Raw genomic sequence first — 18,538 nt, 5'->3', positions numbered from 1 at the left:
TATGAAAAAAATACCGGTTAACCGGTTTTAATACCGGTATTTTCCAAATTATGTTTTTTTTAAGATTCAAGGAAAAAAACCGGTTATAATACGGGTTAATTTTAAAATTCCGGTTTTTATACACATAAATCGTATGCAAAATAGAATTATTCACAGAAGGGTTGATTATGATTATCCCCATGGGGACTGATACGTGCGAACCTAAGTTATGCTGAATTTACACCCTTGACATCTAGAATCCTTAGAAGGGACAAATGTAACATGTGTGTGATAAGGGTTGCAAACTTTTTTTATCAATTTTAATTAATTTCCTATTTGTTATTCGTATTTGGACGCCGACGTGGAAATTGATTGCGTTTCGAGTCAGTTGCGAATCGTTTTCAGTTAGTTTTCCGGTTTGCGTCGTTTCCGGCTTTCAGTGTGGCTATTTGCGGTGAATTCACGTTCTATTTCTTCTGCTAAATCTACTAGTTTGGCTAAATCTAGACGAGAGGAAAGGAGTGTTTACGTTGACTTTGATTTTGAGTTTTCTTTTGTTCGTAAATCGCAAATCTAACGGCTGGGGGAGAATTTTTTTTGTCTTCGATTAAACTTTCGTAAAGTTTTTTATTCAGGGGGCTTTTGAGAAGAAAATTCGTTGACGTTGCTTATTTGTTACTTAGTTAGTGTGTTAGGTTTCGTTTACTCGGAGTTTTTTGAACTTTTGTGGCATTTCAGGACAATTTACGTAAAGAAAACAGTTTTTTTGTATTTGTAATTTAAATACCGGTTTTATACCGGTTTTAATACCGGTATTTTTTATACACATGGTCCATTATCATTTCTAAAGTATTTTTTTTTGCATTTCTATGGTATAAAATACAATTTTCAAAAAATACCGGTTTTAATACCGGTTTTTATACCGGTATTTTTTATACACATGGTCTATTATCATCTCTAAAGTATTTTTTTAAATTTCTGTGATGTAAAATACTATTTTCAAAAAATACCGGTTTTAATACCGGTTTTATACTGGTATTCTTTCATTTTTCATCCACAATGTATATTTTCATCCCTAAAATATGTTTTTTTATAGTTTTCCGCTTTGATTTATGCCCTATTCATTTTTATTTACTTTTTGTCCGTGTTTTTATGAAGACATTAACGTCATCTGCATTATATAAACCCCAAGGACTACGAGACTACATACAGACACAAACTATAAGGACGATAACTTTCCGCCTCGCATTTTTTATGACTCGCCCGCTTTCTTTAAGCTTTTTGGATTATAAATATTATTTAGAATAATGCACATTGTGCCCGCCAGATGGCTGGATATCGGTCAGTCGGAGGAGAGTCGCCATTGTGCGGCGCACATCCTTACAGACAGACATTCTCACATCCGGGCATCCGGGCGATATCTATGGTGTTACTGCCCTTTCGCTCGTGGTTCTTTGTGTGCGCAGCGGTTCACTATCGGCGCGGGATTTAGATTTAGATATAGGTTGTGATATTGCCAATATACAATGTGTCCAAAGTGAAAAATCATTAAAAATGAAATTTGTGTATAATATAGGCAACTTAAAGTACTTTATATTGAAATTTGGGTTGTCTATGTTAAATAGTTTTAATTTTTAATCATTAAAATTACTATTAAATACACTGGGGGTAAAATACCGGTATACCGGTATTATGAAAAACCGGTATTTTTTATGACGCAATTAATTAGGATTTATACAAAAAAATATATAAAATACCGGTATAAAAACCGGTATACCGGTATTTTTCTGCCAAATACCGGTATTAAAACCGGTTAACCGGTATTTTTTTTAAATAAATATTTTTCAAAACAATATTTTTCTTGATTAAAAAAATACCGGTTAACCGAAATACCGGTTTTGACTCCAAAATTCTCATCCCCACTGTATATCCCTACTCGGATGCAAGTAAAACTACAAAAAGGAGGCGTGAAGCCGAAGGAGGCGGACACTGTGCGTAATTTATACGCTCGGGTCCTTTTTGGATGCAGGAAGATAGACTCCACTGGCTGGAAATGACCAAAAAATGACCAAGCGCCAACTAAATAAAATAAAGCCACACAGAAATTGTTTAATTTTAAATTAAACACTGTCTATAGGCGTCTCTATAGACTTCCCTATAGCGCGTGAGTGTGGATTATGTGGATGAATGACTCAGTGTGTTCAGTGGGTTGCGAATTTTCGGAGTAAAACGTTAAAATGCAGCTGTTGTAGGGAGTTTTGTTTGGTTTTTGAATGTGCGGAATGAATAAAAACAAAGCGCGCTGATTTCAACAGATGCATTCAACCAGTCATACAGTGAATGCTTTAAACATAAATAAAAAATATGAAATTGCATGAAAAGAAACAAAAATAACTGGGTATAATTGTTCACAGATGAATAAAGACGATTTGGAAGTATAGGTGCGCAATTTGTAAGCATTTTGAGGTTATAAAACATAATGTGAATATAAATATTTTAAATTTTTGATTTTTTCGAGATTACTCTGTATATAATAATGATAAATGCAAAGTTTTAAGATAATTAGATAAAGAATTTATCAAAGAATCAATTTTTGAAGGAATTATTAATTTATCTCTGTTTGTTTATGAGTTATTTAGTAATTAGTACAAAAAATCTATTTTTGGGATGAAAAATATGAAAATACCGGTATTAAAATAGGTCAAAAACCGGTATTTTTTTAAATATTGTCTAAAATTAAAGAAACTGTATAAAAACATAAAAAATAAAAATACCGGTATAAAAACCGATATTTAACCGGTATAAAATCGGTATTAAAACCGGTATTTTAAAAAATAAGTTTATATACCAAGAAAAATATAAAAAACCTACTTTATAGATAAAAATAAAAAATGTGTATAAAAAATACCGGTATTAAAATCGGTATAAAAACCGGTATTTTTTCAAAAGTCAAAATTAACCTAAAGAAAACTATAAAAAACAAATTTTCAAGATATACCTATATAATACTCGTATATACAAAAACCGGTATTTCCAAAATGATATCTAAAACTATAAAACCTAACCTAAAAGCACATTGTGCGTATCTAACAGCTAACACAAAACGGGAAAACCGCAGACGTGCCGATTTCCACTTTCCACTAGTCAAAGGACATTTCGCATTGAATGCTGGACACTGGACATCAAGCACATCCCAACACTGCGACCACACCACCGTCATCTTCCCCAATCTAATTCACATACACTCTGTTTAACAAAACACAACTAAAACTAAAATTAATATCTCACTCTGCATCCCACCCAACTCAACACAACACTCTGTATAAAATATTCGAGATGCCACAACCCGCAGGACAGTGGTCGCTCTAAAATGTCTCCACATAAAAGCAGAGCTGCTGCGGGTCGAAGTGGACAGTCACAAAGCGCGCAGAGAAAATAAAACAAAATAAATGCAATGTTGGTTGCCTACAGTTTAGTAGTGACTAAATAAGTATTGTGGGTTGTCTAGTGAATGTTTAGATTGTTAAACGTTTAGTTAAACATAATTAAATGACGTTTTAGTGCAACAGCAGTTGCAGTCTAACACGCTAATCAAAACATAGTTTTGGCGACCATGGTTATCCGGCGCATGCGCACTGAATAGTTAACTGCGTTATCTTGCATCAATGAGCACCAGTGGGTAGGAATATCGTATTATCAAGTTAAACTACTCACTACTCACTAACAATGTAAGGGAGAATGTGGGATGACAAATGCCAAGTGTCAAAAGTTGAAAAACCGGTATTTAAAAAAATAACCCGTAAAAAACCGGTTTTAAGAAAAACTATTTCATAAATTTTATAAAAACATTTAAAAAAATTGAAATTAAAAAAATACCGGTATTTGAAAAAATCGGTGTTGGAAAAACCGGTATTTAGAAAACCGGTTAACCGGTTTTTTTTTTCATGAAATTAAAAATAATATTTAAAAAATACAAATAAAAAAAACAGGTATAAAAATCGGCATTCATAAAACCGGTATTAAAACCGGTTAACCGGTATTTTTATAAAAATCAAGAAAAACTTCAAATAATTTAATTTAAAACTTAAGAAAACATCAAACGAATTCCTATCAATAGAATTCTTCCCCGAATAAAGATATTTGATCCCTGCTATTCTTTGATGCTCCACACACCGCATTATTCCAAGCAGATAAGAGGGTATGTAATTAATTAATTCACATTCGGGACTAATTAATGTACACCCGAAATTGAGCGCAAGTGACACATAATTAAATAAAACATTCTAAAATATTCTACTCACCATTCATAACAATCTCTCCTCTACACGTAATAATTCACCAAATTCACTATAATTGATTAATTTCAATTTTGTTCACTGTGTTATTACTTTACCGCCCTGTATATGCTCAACAAAACTTTATTGTTCGTGCTTAACATGAAATGTGTGGTTAATGGTCATTGCGGTGTGAATGATGAGAAAGTTCGAGATTCGCGGCGGCGGCGGTCGGCGGTGGTCGGCGGCGAGACACTCACGCGTCCTTCGAGGACGAGATGCTGCGCGCAACTGAACCGCTGCTGATGTTGTACGCCTGCTGGATCTACAAAGTGCACACTCACGCCGACTCACATCTCATTCGCGCTCGTCTAACCTAAAAATGTGTGTCGAGTTAACTTGTTTGTTGAGATGTGTATGTGTATGTATGGTTGCATACAGTTGCCTGACTTGGATTTTATTCAAATTCGTTGCTGTGTGATGGTGTATGTTAGTGTCAGGATGTACAAAGGATAAGAATAAGTGGCTGGCGTGTGTTTCGTTTCGATTCGCTACGTTTTCTTTGCGTTTTTTGTTTTAGTTCGGTGTTTCGCTGCGCGTAGCTGGGAACAAAGATGTTCGGGAGGGTTCGCGAGTGTTCGGCGCGTGCGGAGTTAATATACGATGGGAACAAGTCACGATGACAGATAAAAGATAAAAACGCATATATTCACTACAAATCGTTGTTATATTTATTATAAGTTTATTAAATAATGTTTTTAATAATATAAAATGTATAAAATGAATAAAATTCTATAAAACAAACAGAATTGAGTTTATTTTAATGTAGGCAACCATGTATACCCTAAAACTCGTGTTTTTCTTCATTTACAGTCGAAATAATTTAATATCTATGTTTTTATCGTCTTAATTATACAAAGTGTTCCTAAAATATTAAATTAATTAAATATTTATGTAACACCCTGTGTATCCTGCCCTATTACAACTGATTTTCTTCATTTTCAACCCAAATAATTTAATTTTTCAATTTTTTCATTTTTCTTCTTATAATTATACACTGTGTCCGTAAAATAACAAAATAATAATTTTTTCCGGATGATTGATGCTGAGGAAATAATTAATATCACTTCATCTTCATGAAATGCTCATAACGTGGCGTCATCCCTCGTGATACTCGAGTTAAGACGTGCGCTTCCGCATGAATTTCGACAAAACAACGAACGTAACAACGACGCACACCCAGCGAAGGAACAATTCAGTCGTTTAAGACGCTCGACGTCTCTCTATGAAACGTTTCCGCATGAATTACCACGCAAACGTATCATGCAACAAATTTATTTCAATTGCTTCCGAGATAGTTTCATGTACTGCAAGCCATACTAATTCAGAAATTATATATGCAACCAAGTATACACGTTATATTTTATTTGCTTTGGTTTGACGGATTGGTGTTGAAGTGATTCATTTTGTAGTCACGTGGTACTTCACGAAGTGATGCGTGTGGGGGTCTCGGGAGTGTTTGTTAATAAATTCGCACTACGAGTTGATGTGAAGAAACTGTTGGAGTAGTTCACGGTTAATCATGTTCCACGAATGTTTCACGATTGTTTCACGAATGTTCCCGAACTAATTTGTGACGTGACGTGAATGACGCGCGTCATTCTAGTGCTGTGCTGCGTAAGATGTAACACAAGTTGCCTATGTTAACATAAAAATTCATTAATTTCTTTTTATTTCTTTATTTTTACATAAAAACATTAAAAATAGACTTATTTCAACTAAATAAAATGATAATATTAATAAATTAGTGAGTTATTGAATGGGTTGTATGTATTTTGACACGTGAATATTAGATTTCAGTAGAAAATCACGAATTTCGTAGAAATAGAGAAACAGATTCAGCGAAATCGAATGTCACGAGTCACAGAGCACATAATTAGATCATTTGAGTTTTTTCTGTATGCTTGGTTGCCTAGCTCTACGTTGAGGTGAAAATAAATAGAGTAATGTACAATTTAGAGTTTGAGCACGCTTGCGGTCACACCCAAAGATAATAACTACTCGAAGATGTAAAAAACAACGCAAAAAAGTATCTCTTGAGTATATCTACGAAGGAGACTTTGGAGAATCGTAAATACGGATTAAAATTGCATGCTCGAGCTGTGTTAGACCAAAAACTCACTCGTTGAATGAGAAATAAACTCAACGCCTTGCTTTGTGCATTTTTTAAAACTAAAAGTAATTTTTAATCTCAAAGAAATAAAATTAAATAAGTTATTTCAGACTTTTAGGTGTATACATGGTGTGTATACACTGGGTGTTGCATAAAAACATTGAAATAATATGTTTTGGGAACACTCTGTACAATTAACACAATAAAAATGTAAAAATTAAATTAATTGGATTGTAAATGAAAAAATCATGAGTATTAGGGCAGGATATACAGGGTGTTACAAGAAATTTTTAATAATTTGTTATTTTAAGGACGTAGTTTTATTGTAAGGATGTAGCACTGTATGAGAAACACGAGAAAAATTTAAAAATTAAATTATTTCGATTGTAAGTCAAGAAAATCCCAAGTATTAGGGCAGGATATACAGGGTGTTGCTTTTTAAAATCTGTTATTTTTGGACACACTGTATAATTTGCATGTTAAAAATTAAATTTAATGAACTATAAGTAAAAAAAATTGTAAAATTAGGGTAGGATACACAGGGTGTTTCACAAAAATTTAATTATCTTGGTATTTTAAGGACACTCTGTATAATTTACATAAAAAAACATAAAAATTAAATGAATTGGATATAACTGAAAATCAGTAGTACTAGGGCAGGATATACAGGGTGTTACATAAAAATTAAATTAATATGTGGTTTTAGGAACAGTCTGTATAATTAACACAAAAAAAACATAAAAATAAAATTATTTTCACTGTAAGTGAAGAAAATCACGTGTTTTAGGGCAGGATACACAGGGTGTTACATAAAAACATAGAAATAATTTGTTTTCAGGAACACTCTGTATAATTAACACAATAAAATGTGAAAAATTAAATTAATTGGATTGTAAATGAAAAAATCATGAGTATTAGGGCATGATATACAGGGTGTTACATAAAATTCTTATTTTTATTTATTTTTTATTGCTAAGAAACCACCTAAAACCAATTTTAATATTTGATGAAAGTCAAAAGGTCAAAATCAAATTACACACGCGATACACCTGGTATAAATGTCGATGAAGCCCGTGAAGTGCAGGTTAGTAGAGCACTAATACAATAACGTTTGAATTTCTCAAACAGAAAATTCAGTTTGCTCATCGCACTCGACCGAAAATGATAAAAGTTTAAAAGTTTACCAAAAATAATATGGCGGTTGTAAATTTCCGTTTAATACTCTTGTTTATACGATTGTCGGTTGTGTATACTCATAGATATGAGTATAGTGAGGAGGGAAATCAGAAACTTAACCTCACTTCTTCAGGTGCGTGGATAGTGAAAAGTTTGAACGATGTTAAAACTGTCGAAAGTGCAATAACGAAGCAAATTCCGGGCGCCGCAGAGGTCGTAAAATGTGCGAGTGGTAGTTGTAGTGGTGATAGTGTTGGGGAAAATGGCGGCCATGATGATGATGCGCGCAATGCTATTGAGGTTATGGATATTGATATTGATATTGATATGGAAACGATGCGAGAATTTGCATTGGGGCGGAAGGTCAGGAATATTGAAAATGGCGATGACAACAAAAAACTGTGAGTGTTTATTTTGTAGGGTGAGAAATACCGGTTAACCGGTATTTTTTTGTTGTTGTTGTTTAAATACCGGTATTTTTATTGATTTTTACCGGTATAAAAAATATTTTAATTTTTTTTAAATACCGGTTAACCGGTATTAATACCGGTGTTTCGGTTAACCGGTATTTTTTCTTTCAAATATCGATATTTTTCAATGCGATATATACCAATATATTAATATTTTGATACCAAAAATATCGATTAACCGAAATACCGGTATTAATACCGGTATACCGGTATTTTTTTTAATCAAAAACCGGTATTTTTTTGAAAAATACTGCTTTTATATATACCAGTATACCAACTTTCACTATTTTTATAAATACAGGTTTTGAAAATACCGAAAAACCGGTTTTTTATCCAAAATTCAATTTTTTTAATTTTTTAAATTTTAGAAATACGAAAAATATGACCACATCTGATAATACAAAGAAAATCATCGAAAATGCAACTGCTGTAGCTACAAACACTGCAACTATCGGTGATGGACGTGTCGGGGGCGGCAAGGCAATTGATGGCACCGCGGCGGCGAGCAGCGCGCAAAAATTGCACTTTCCGGCAGCGCCAGTTGGCGAACGTATTCTGCTGGACGTCGATCCGCCAACTGATGGCCCCGCGCTGCCCCTTTCGGCCTTCTCGGTTATTCTCGGTTGTTTACAGCCGGTTGCATTCCCATTAGGTAAATACATAACGAAATAAATAAATAAATAAATAAATAAATAATTTAATAAATTCATCCAGAGATGTATAACTGTAGAAATAAATATAATACTATATGCAACCCAACATACAGATGTAAATAGGTAATGTATGTTTGGTTGCATAATTTATATTTAATTTTATTTTTATTTGTTTTTTTGTATGTTTTTTGTAATAGAAACATTGAGGGAAGCCGTTCAAGGTCGTCTCTCTTTCCATGGGCTTTTACTTCAGGTAAATGTTGCGTGTTTCCACATTTTCCGACATTTTCCAGCATTTTCCGGGTCATTCGGGTGTTTTTTCAGCATATAACCTTTCACAAATGTATTTTCTATATATTCTACATTATACAAGACAATAAAAATTAAATGTAGTTTAGTTTCCAATTCATAGGTGGCGCCACTAAGAAAACAATCAAATTTTATAAAATAAATCAAAATTAGTAAAAAAAACTTGTTATTTCTTAGTAAAAATTAATTTTCAGCTCTTTTTCAATGAAAATATCTATGAAAAAGTATAAATTTACTTGCATTCAATAACCATAGATGGCGACACTTACATAAACAACAAATTTTACCATCAAAAACCAAACTTAACCTCATTTTTCAATAATTTATGAGTAAAAACTAATTTTCAGGTTTTATTCTATAAAAATATTAATTAAAAACTTCAAATTTAGTTTCATTTGCCAAAAGTAGATGGCGCTACTTACAAAAAGTACAAATTTTACCATAAAAACCAAACTTAACCTCACTTTTCAGCTATTTATGACTAAAAACACATTTTTATGCCTTTCCAACCTAAATATTTATTAAAACCTTATAAAACTTTTGATTGATAACTTTTCCTCAATTTATTTATTATTTTAAATCACTCCGCTAAAAAAAACACAAAATGTCGGCCATTTTTTCCCTTCCACATTAAAATTCTTCAAGTAGAAAAAATGGAAAACTCCTCGGCGTAACTTGATGCACGAAACTCTCTTGAAATATGAAACTTTCGACTGATTTTTAATGCCCACGAATTTTTCTACTTCACCCCATCCCTTCACCCCCACTACCATTACTCCTCTCTTAGAAGAGTAGTAGTACTACCCTACACCCTGTACTCCCCTCTCTCGCACCCCTTCTTTACATATTTTTCATCTTTCTCATTTTCCTCTCCGCGTAACAATTTTCACTCAAAGCGCCTTAAACCTACGTCAATGTTTAGGGCTGGTTAGTTACATTAAAATTACATCGGTCAAGAAAACGGAATAAATCTGAAAAATGAAAAAAGTTTACAAAAAGTTTGTGATAAAGATAAAAAATTGTGGTGAAAAGTTTAGTGCGATTTTAATTGTATGTGCACTAAACTGAATAACTGAATAAGGATAACTGGCGCGCGGAAGGGACCGGAAAACGACGCCGTGGCTGTGGCACAGTGGCAAACAAATTGGAAAAGTTTACGAAAGCGTCATGTTTATTAGATGTAAAACGGCGAGGTACGCCGTGAACGAGCGCCGGAAATAAAAAGAAAGCTTAAATAATGCAAAGTAGGCAACCCAATATACCGCAACAATAAAATGCCGCATAAAATAAAACTTATTTAAATTTAATTCACAACAAATTTTATTTAAAATAAAATTTAACTTTAAAAATAGTTTTTATATTTTTGTAACACTTGGTATAAAATTTATAATCAGTGCTGAAACGGATCATCATTAAGTGGTTAAAACTTCATTACGTGTTACGATTACGATTTTACGACATTCGGGGATAATCAATTGGCAATTTTCCGGTTTTCCGGTTTTCCGATTTGGAAAGTTTTTAGTGATTCGCATACTTTTAACGACTGAAATGCTTAAAATGTTATCAATTCAGTGATAACTGATAATATAAAGTTAAAAACTTGATTTTTTTGTTTTTATATACAAAGTGTTTCGGAAAAATTTTTATTTTTTAGGTTTTGACACGCTTTTCGGTTATTTTAATGCAAGATTTTGATATTGATAATCAATTGACATTTTCCGGTTTTCCGGTTTTCCGGTTTGGAAAGTTTTTAGTGATTCCCATACTTTTAACGACTGAAATACTTAAAATGTTATCAATTCTATGATAAGTGATAACATAAAGTTAAAAACTTGTTTTTTTATGTATTTATATACAAAGTGTTTGTGAAAATTTTTAATTTTTAATATTTTGACGCTGTTTTCGGTTTTTTTTTCATTTGAGATTTTTATTTCTTTAATCAATTAACAATTTTCCTGTTTTCCGGTTTTCCGGTTTATGAAGTTTTCACCGATTCACATATTTTTAATCCCCAAAACGCTTAAAATGTTATCAATTCCATGATAACTGACATCATAACCTTCAAAACTTCTATTTTTATTATTTATATACAATGTGTCTTTAGTAAAATATTAATTTTTAATGTTTTGACGATGTTCTTGGTTTTTCTAAAGCGGGATTTTGCTATCGTTAACTGAGCGAATCTTTTTTGTGTCGGGGATTTTCCTCGTTTTCTTTTTTTTTTTCTTTCTGTCTTCTTTTAACTGTTCTTCCGACCTGGTTTTGCGTTCGCGTTCGATTTCGTTCGCATCGCGTGCGAGGTCGATTATGTTAACATTGATAAAGCGATCTTTTTCATTCTTTGGCTTTTCGATTCGCTTTTAACGTTTCCAACAGCTACTCAGTTACAAATATACACTGTGTTCAAAGAAATCCACAAAAAAGATTTTCAGCTGTTTTAAAGCAAAAATTGAAATAATTTGATAAAATTTAATTTTTTTTGAAATTTGGATGGCCGGTATCTTAAGTTAGGTATAAATATACAAAGTGTTCAAAGAAATTAAGAAAAAAGTCATTTTTTAGCTGATTTCAAGGAAAAATTGAAATATTTTGGTAAAATATGAGGTTTTTGTATTTTGGGGGTCGGTATCTTAGGTTAAGTATTAATATACAAAGTGTTCAAAGAAATTTCTTTAAAAAAAAATTTTTTCCGTTTTAATAACAAAAATTTAAATATTTTTCCAAAATTTTGAGATTTTTGCATTTTGAGTAGTCAGTATCTAAGCGCAGATATAAATATACAAAGTGTTTCAAGAAATTTCTTTTAAAAATAATTTTTCTCACTTTTTCTGCAAAAAATCAAAAAAAAAATCAAATTTTTAATTTTTTTCATTTTAGGCAACAAAAATGGAAATCCTGCTAGTATTATGGTCGGTATCTTGGCTGATTGCCGCCGTCTACGTGCCGTACACGACACTCGTCGAGATCTGCTGCCGGCGGCGAAAATTTCTGCAGCGTCTCGAGAATCATTCGTCGGCGTCCAGCCTCGAGCACGCCGACAACCTGCGCCGCCTCCACGACAACCACAACCACCACCATCACCTACAAAACACATGCCACACACTCATCCTCAACATTTTACTAATACTTCTAATGTAAGTGTTAATTTGGTTGCCTATCGATGAAAATTGCAAATCAAAATTAATTACAATCGAATTAAAAAATCGAACATGCAGCGGAAGCTTGGGTCTAATACTGGCTGGCAGCGAGCAAGCAAACCGATCGATCCATACCGCCTCCACTGCCGGCGGCCGGGCGGCGGTGGCGTTCGAGGATGTTGAACGTTTTGCGCGCAACAGCGAGATGCAGATTGCGTTCGTGACGGCCGCCTCGCTGGAGATTGCGCTCGATGCTATTGATAAGGATTTACAAGGTATATAGCCGCCCCCAATACCGGATGCGCAATTAATTACGCACTCATTAGTTTCAACATTAATTTTCATCCAATATCTAATATCTATACTACACTACTATCCTCATAAAACATAGGCAACCCAAAAAACAAAAATTTTATTTTTCTCTCTCTGTGTTTATAGACGCGGAAAATTTACTCGGCAAACCAATCAAGAACACATTCGGCGAGTTCTATAACCTCGAAAGCACGTTTCAGTCTTTGAAACTTATTCAACAAGGTAAAAAATAAAAAAAACTTTTTATTTCTGTTTGTATACAATATTTGTTTCCATTTGTGTGTAACTTGGGTTGCAGACAGTATAGAAATATCGAAAACAGTCACAGCGATAAAAAGCGTATGTGTGGAGGCGGCGGAGGCCTCCAGTCGACTCCAACGACGTCTGGATGATCTCATACCGCTTGTCCGTAATATTCGTCAGGTTTGCGCTGAACGCGATGGAGTTTTATGCGAAACTATCACCGAAAACGGTTTGGTTGTCACTTTGGATGTCAAAGAGGTAAAAACATGTTCATATGGTTGCCTATAGTCACTTAATTGTACATATAGTTGAATGCTGACGGGAAATTAATATATCTCAATGGGATTTCGACTCAAACACACTTCAATTCATCTTTGCATGAAGCAGAAATGAATTATCAAGATATCGGCCGCAAGATAGCGCTGGAAACGCATGAACCACGTGCAGGTATTCGATTTTTCAGTTTTTTATAAGTTTAACCTCTAAAAACATAAAATAAACATGTTTATTGGGTTGCCTATAGTAAAAATGAACTCTAACCTAATTTTAAGAAAAATTTCATAAGAAACAAAACAAAATGGCGTAATTTCATGATGTTTTCCAGACTTTTCATTCTTTTTGTTTTTTTTTGTTTCTGAATCACTTAGCGATAAGAACAGCATTGGATCGGCATCGTACTGACATCCACAAGCAGTTGCGAGTATTAGAGGACACTTCAAGGTCGTTGATAACGTCCATAAAACGCGGCGGTGATGCTTTTACACCGTATCGCGCTGTTATCGCCTCCTGGGAGATGTGGCGTTATCTACTTACATTCGGTAATGCATATAATTCAATATTAACCTAACCTAACCTCAATTTAATTTTAAAAAATTATTTTTGACAGTTTTGGTTATAATTCTCTTCATAACATGGATGTTACTCCTCTGTGGCACGCCATGTTGTTGTACACAAACAAAAATATCATTTGCCATCCTTGGAGCATCACTGGCGGCCATTGCTGTCATTTTATCATGGTTACAAGCAACCGCCATGTTGTTATTAGGCGTACATGGCGAAACATTCATCTGTCGGCCATTATATCAACCAAATTATGAAATAATCACTGGATTAGTTGATAATGGCGGTGTTTTTAGTCCAAATGGTAGTTTAATACAAATTAAACTAAATTTAAACGAAACAATAAGAGTTGCGGATGTGTTAAGGTATTATTAAGATGTGAATAAAAATAACAAGCTATTTGGGTTGCCTATCTCTGCCCGCAGGGCAGCGGAGAATAACAAGACAGTCTACAAAGCGTTCAATTTAAAATCGCTCCTGGACATCGACGCGTTGACGGATTTCTCGCGTTGGTCGGACGTACGTGTCGCACTCGAAAGAATCCGCGTGCAGCGTGAGTTGAAGATCCTTTCACCCGCGTTGGAGAACTCCCTGTTGGATTTTACAAATGCCGGCGGCGTGAATCTGACGCTGCATCGCACACGCGCTGCGCGTCCCCCTGTCGGTAGAGACTTGCACTCATTGTTGGATCAGCTCTACGCCATTGCGAAACATGTGCGCGACGTGCGCACCAAGGGACGCCTCGAGAATCTAACCTATAAGCTGCGCGACATTGTCGATAACGAGTACAAGCAGCTCAACGACGTGCAGGATCGGCTTATCTATCATATTACTGCGTTGGATGTATTGTTAAAACCGCTGGTCAAACGTGCTGAGCAAGTATTGGTGAATCTGACGAAGTTTCAACAATCGATGAATTTCGAACTGGAGAGTATTTCAAAGCATGTAAGACAATTGGGTTGCCTATAGTTGTGTGTGGGTTGTGTGATTCAGGGTTGTTTTTTGCCTGCAGCACGTAGTAAATTACACCAACAGATTGGAAGATTATCTGGCGCAGTTTCGTGCGAACGTCCTGTACGAGATCAAACATCGGACGGCAAAAACTGGCCCATTATGGCGCATATTCGCCGCGATCAGGGTGACGCTGTGTGATGGATGCGTCGACGGCATTGTGAGTTTCTTCGTCGGTTTTTGCACACGCTTGCTCCCCCCTGCTGGGTATGTAGTGTCGGCGTCATCGCTGCGCGCCGCGTTTTTCTCTCCCCTCGCTATTTGTGTGTGTGTGTTTGTTCGACGCAACGATCCGTGCCACCTTTTCATCGAAAAGTCAAGAACAAAACGTATTGTCCAACGCGCGGCATCATTTTCAATTTAATTTTGATTATTCACGGTAATGTAGGCAACTTATAATACTCGTACATCATACTATACTAAACTGTCATTTTTTCATTTTTATTGTTTTCTTCTTTTTTTTTCACAGAATGCATTATCATTCGGGTGTTATTTATCAATTCTTATACTGCTGTTGCTACAACCTGTTCTCTGGGGTATAATACGCAGTTTCCGCGAGAGAAATGAAGACGTAGGCGAAAGAATACGAAATTCTAGTGTTTTATTACACAGGTTTGTATATAGGCAACACACAATACACGAAATAATATATTTATTGGTTGTAGAAGTGTTTCCGAGGAATTAATCCATCAAAATCCACAAAATTGGCAAACACCACGTGCTGGGTAAATCACCACAAATAGTTTGACCGTTTGATAATGTACATAATCGAAATCAATTAAACCAGGGCGCATAATTAATTAATGAATTCACATGAATAGATTTCAAGCGCGCGCGCTAATTTCGTCGAAATTATAATTCGACTGTTGACATTTTCGGCGATTAGCGATTTAATACATTATTAACGAATGTCAATCGCAGCTGATTAAATATAGAACAGAATTAATCAGCATTTCATCAATATCATCAAAAATTAGTTGAAATCAAGGTTATGTTATGTTTCATTAGACTACATAACCTCAAATGTGATTAATATTAATTTGTGTGTGAATTGTGTGTGCGGTAGATCACCAGACACGATCGTCCGTGATCTAGAAGAAAGCGTATGGGTGAGCCCGAGGTAATTATCGAGACACACGAGAAACCCAACCCAAGACTGAATGAAATCGAAAACTCGAACACTCACACACAGAGCAATAACACAACACGGTTAAAATGTATATTATATATTTATACATGTCATGACATGCATATTGCGTAATTTTATCGGATCTACACCTCATTTCGGCGAATTTTTTGTGTTCGTTATCTGATTTTTGCTATTGTTGTGCGGATAAATGTGAATTTTATTATTTTATGTCTGTAGGCAATCTCATGACGCGTATTTACCTCCGACACCACCTAGGTAAATATTATTTTGTTGATTTTTGCGGTTTTTTTTTATTATTTTAGTTTTTTGTTAATTAAAAGTAAACTAATTATGATTTTTAGGTTATTTTTTATAGTTTGATGGAGAATTTAATTATCTTTAAGTTTGTGAAAGAATTTTTGATTTATCTATAACCATTTTCGAGTTATAAAGAATTTTAACTTCAAATTCACGTAAATTTTCAAATTATGATGAATTTTGACTTGAAAAAAATTAAATTTTATGATTTTTTGTTTATAGGCAATCTCACGACACGTATTTACAGCCTCCACCGCCTAGGTAAATATTATTTTTTAGATTTTTGGGTTTTTTATTTAAATTTTGAGGAAAAACTAATTTTTTGAGGTTTTTAACGGTAATTTTAGTTTTTCGTTAATTAAAACTAAACTAAACATAATTTTAACATTATCTTTTCATATTCTATTGTAAAATTTAATTATCTTGTATTTTACAAAAGAATTTTTGATTTATCTCTAACCATTTTCGAGTTATAACAAATTTTAACTTCAAATTCATGAAAATTTTACAATTTTCTTGATTTTTTATGTTTATAGGCAACCAGACGTGCTAACCATCAGAACCCCGATTGGTTTTGACAGAACAAATTGGTCTGTAGACAGGTTAGACTATAAATACAACATAACCCAACAAAAATGCTAATTTTCGTTTCATTCAGAGACACTCATAGAGAAGTGTCGCCGGCGTTGTCGTCAACGCGTCGTTGGATCTAATTACGGTAGGACAACGAGGCAATTAAATGTCTTAACTTAAACAACAGCCTCCGGGCTCATTTTCGTCTCCGCTGGGAAACATTTTCGACTGTATCTGAATACTTTAAACAACTTTTAAAGATGATTGTGTTTGTGTTTGTTTTTGATTGAAATTCGTAGACGCAACAACGAAAAGCAATTTATTTCGTAAATTTAAAAGACGCCATTTTGTTTTACTTTTTTTATTTTTGATTAAAATCATTTGATTCACTGTATAATAGTAATAATGACGTAATAATTGGATTTGATTTTGCGCAATCCGATTTATAGGAATATTATACTCACGCGCCCCAAAGTTTTGAGGGCAGACGAAAACTAGTTTCAACTTCAACTTCAAATTCTACCGAAACTTAATATGCTATTAAGCGTATTTGATTTAAGTCTTGATAATTATAGTCTACACAAAACCAATTTGCGTTAATCGACTTTAAATCGTACATAACCATACAAACATCAACTTAACCTCAATTAACATCTATTTTTATTAAATAAAAGTAAAATAACGAGTAAATTATTAGTGTAATATTAAAATTAGGGTGTTGACAATTGTAACACATATATTACACCGAATGATGAATTATGATGAATTTTAACCTCAAAATCATATTTTTTTTTATTTTTTCTTGCTTTTTTATTAAAATGTTTGTAGGCAACCAGCAGTACTAACGGTCAGAACACTAATTGGTTTTTATAGAATAAATTAAACTATAGAAAGTTAGGTTAAAAGTACCACATAACCAAGAAAAATTCTAATTTTAATCATTTATTTCAATAATTTCGTGTTTTCAAAGTTATTTTAGTTTTTCGTTAATTAATACCAAACTAATTAAAATTTCGACATTATCTTCCCACATACTGATCTAAAATTTAATTATCTTTAATTCTGCAAAAGAATTTTTCATTTATCGCCACCCCTCAAAAGTTACAATGAATTTTAACCTCAAAATCATAATTTTTTCACATTTTTCGTGCTTTTTTACTAACATTTTAATGTTTGTAGGCAACCAACAGTACTATCTATCAAAGCACCGATTGATATTAACAGAACAAATTAAATTGCAGAAAGTTAGGTTAAAAATACCACATAACCAACAAAAAATCAAATTTTGTATTTGATTTAAGTCTTGATAATTATAGTCTTCACAAAGCCAATTTGCGTTAATCGACTTTAAATCATACATAACCATACAAACATCAACTTAACCTCAATTAACATCTATTTTTATTAAATAAAAGTAAAATAACAAGTAAATTATTAGTGTAATATTAAAATTAGGGTTTTGACAATTGTAACACGTATATTACCTACTCTTATGCATGTATGAATACATTAAATTTGTATCTGTAATAAAAATTACACAACACCGAATGGTTTTGGAACGGTTTCGATCACATCTGCCGTGTTATACTATTGAATAATCATCGCAGTGTAGGTACATGTGTACACGTAATAATAGCATTGTTGAATTAATATTCGCGACGTGTCAAATTGCTTAAATAGCATTGTCATCGACCATCGACACTCGAATTTATTCATATTTTTTATTATACAGAGTGTTTTATGGTTTTTGTGGGTTCTTTCTTGTGGTAGAAGACATAACCTTAAAGCAGATGTCATTTACTAAGTGTATTTACACTAGAAGTGTTAAATATCGGTATTAAAATTGATAAATCGGTGTTTTTTCAATAAAAACCGGTAATAATATCAAAATACCGGTATTTTTATTATCAATTCCAAATTTTTGAATTAAATATTATTTGT

At 33.4% G+C, this 18,538-nt stretch overlaps 2 protein-coding genes across 6 annotated transcripts in view; one reads left to right on the top strand and one right to left on the bottom strand.

Annotated features, from left to right (window-relative positions):
• LOC135801399 (trace amine-associated receptor 9) overlaps positions 1-4,549 on the bottom strand; it is a 39,977-nt gene extending 35,428 nt beyond the window's left edge. The window contains exon 1 of one of the 2 annotated variants that reach the window (XM_065314873.1): positions 4,281-4,549. The gene's annotated coding sequence lies outside the window, so the exon portion shown is untranslated. The remainder of the gene's footprint in view (positions 1-4,280) is intronic. The other variant, XM_065314872.1, reaches the window with a different exon arrangement.
• A 3,026-nt stretch (positions 4,550-7,575) lies between these two features.
• Positions 7,576-18,160, top strand: prom (prominin). Of its 4 annotated transcripts, XM_065314481.1 has the most exons (19): positions 7,576-8,003; positions 8,441-8,724; positions 8,923-8,978; positions 11,912-12,168; positions 12,250-12,446; positions 12,610-12,705; positions 12,782-12,984; positions 13,035-13,173; positions 13,374-13,544; positions 13,613-13,931; positions 13,992-14,511; positions 14,579-14,737; positions 15,047-15,189; positions 15,243-15,302; positions 15,644-15,697; positions 15,944-15,982; positions 16,247-16,285; positions 16,561-16,626; positions 16,683-18,160. In XM_065314481.1, exons 1-19 carry the CDS (start codon positions 7,621-7,623, stop codon positions 16,735-16,737), a joined length of 3,240 nt encoding a protein of 1,079 aa, XP_065170553.1. In that variant the 5' UTR covers positions 7,576-7,620; the 3' UTR covers positions 16,738-18,160. The 4 variants fall into 4 exon arrangements, 3 of the variants coding, with proteins under 3 accessions (XP_065170553.1, XP_065170555.1, XP_065170554.1); XM_065314483.1 differs by lacking the exon at positions 15,644-15,697; XM_065314482.1 differs by lacking the exon at positions 15,944-15,982.
• The last annotated feature ends 378 nt before the right edge of the window (positions 18,161-18,538 follow it).

Source organism: Atheta coriaria, unplaced genomic scaffold, assembly GCF_025399875.1.
Source record: "Atheta coriaria isolate IRGN ID8LTWV9N9 unplaced genomic scaffold, Caltech_Dcor_3.1 hic_scaffold_10_pilon, whole genome shotgun sequence".
Classification (NCBI taxonomy): Eukaryota; Metazoa; Arthropoda; class Insecta; order Coleoptera; family Staphylinidae; genus Dalotia; species Dalotia coriaria.
This window is presented reverse-complemented; position numbering and strand designations above follow the sequence as displayed.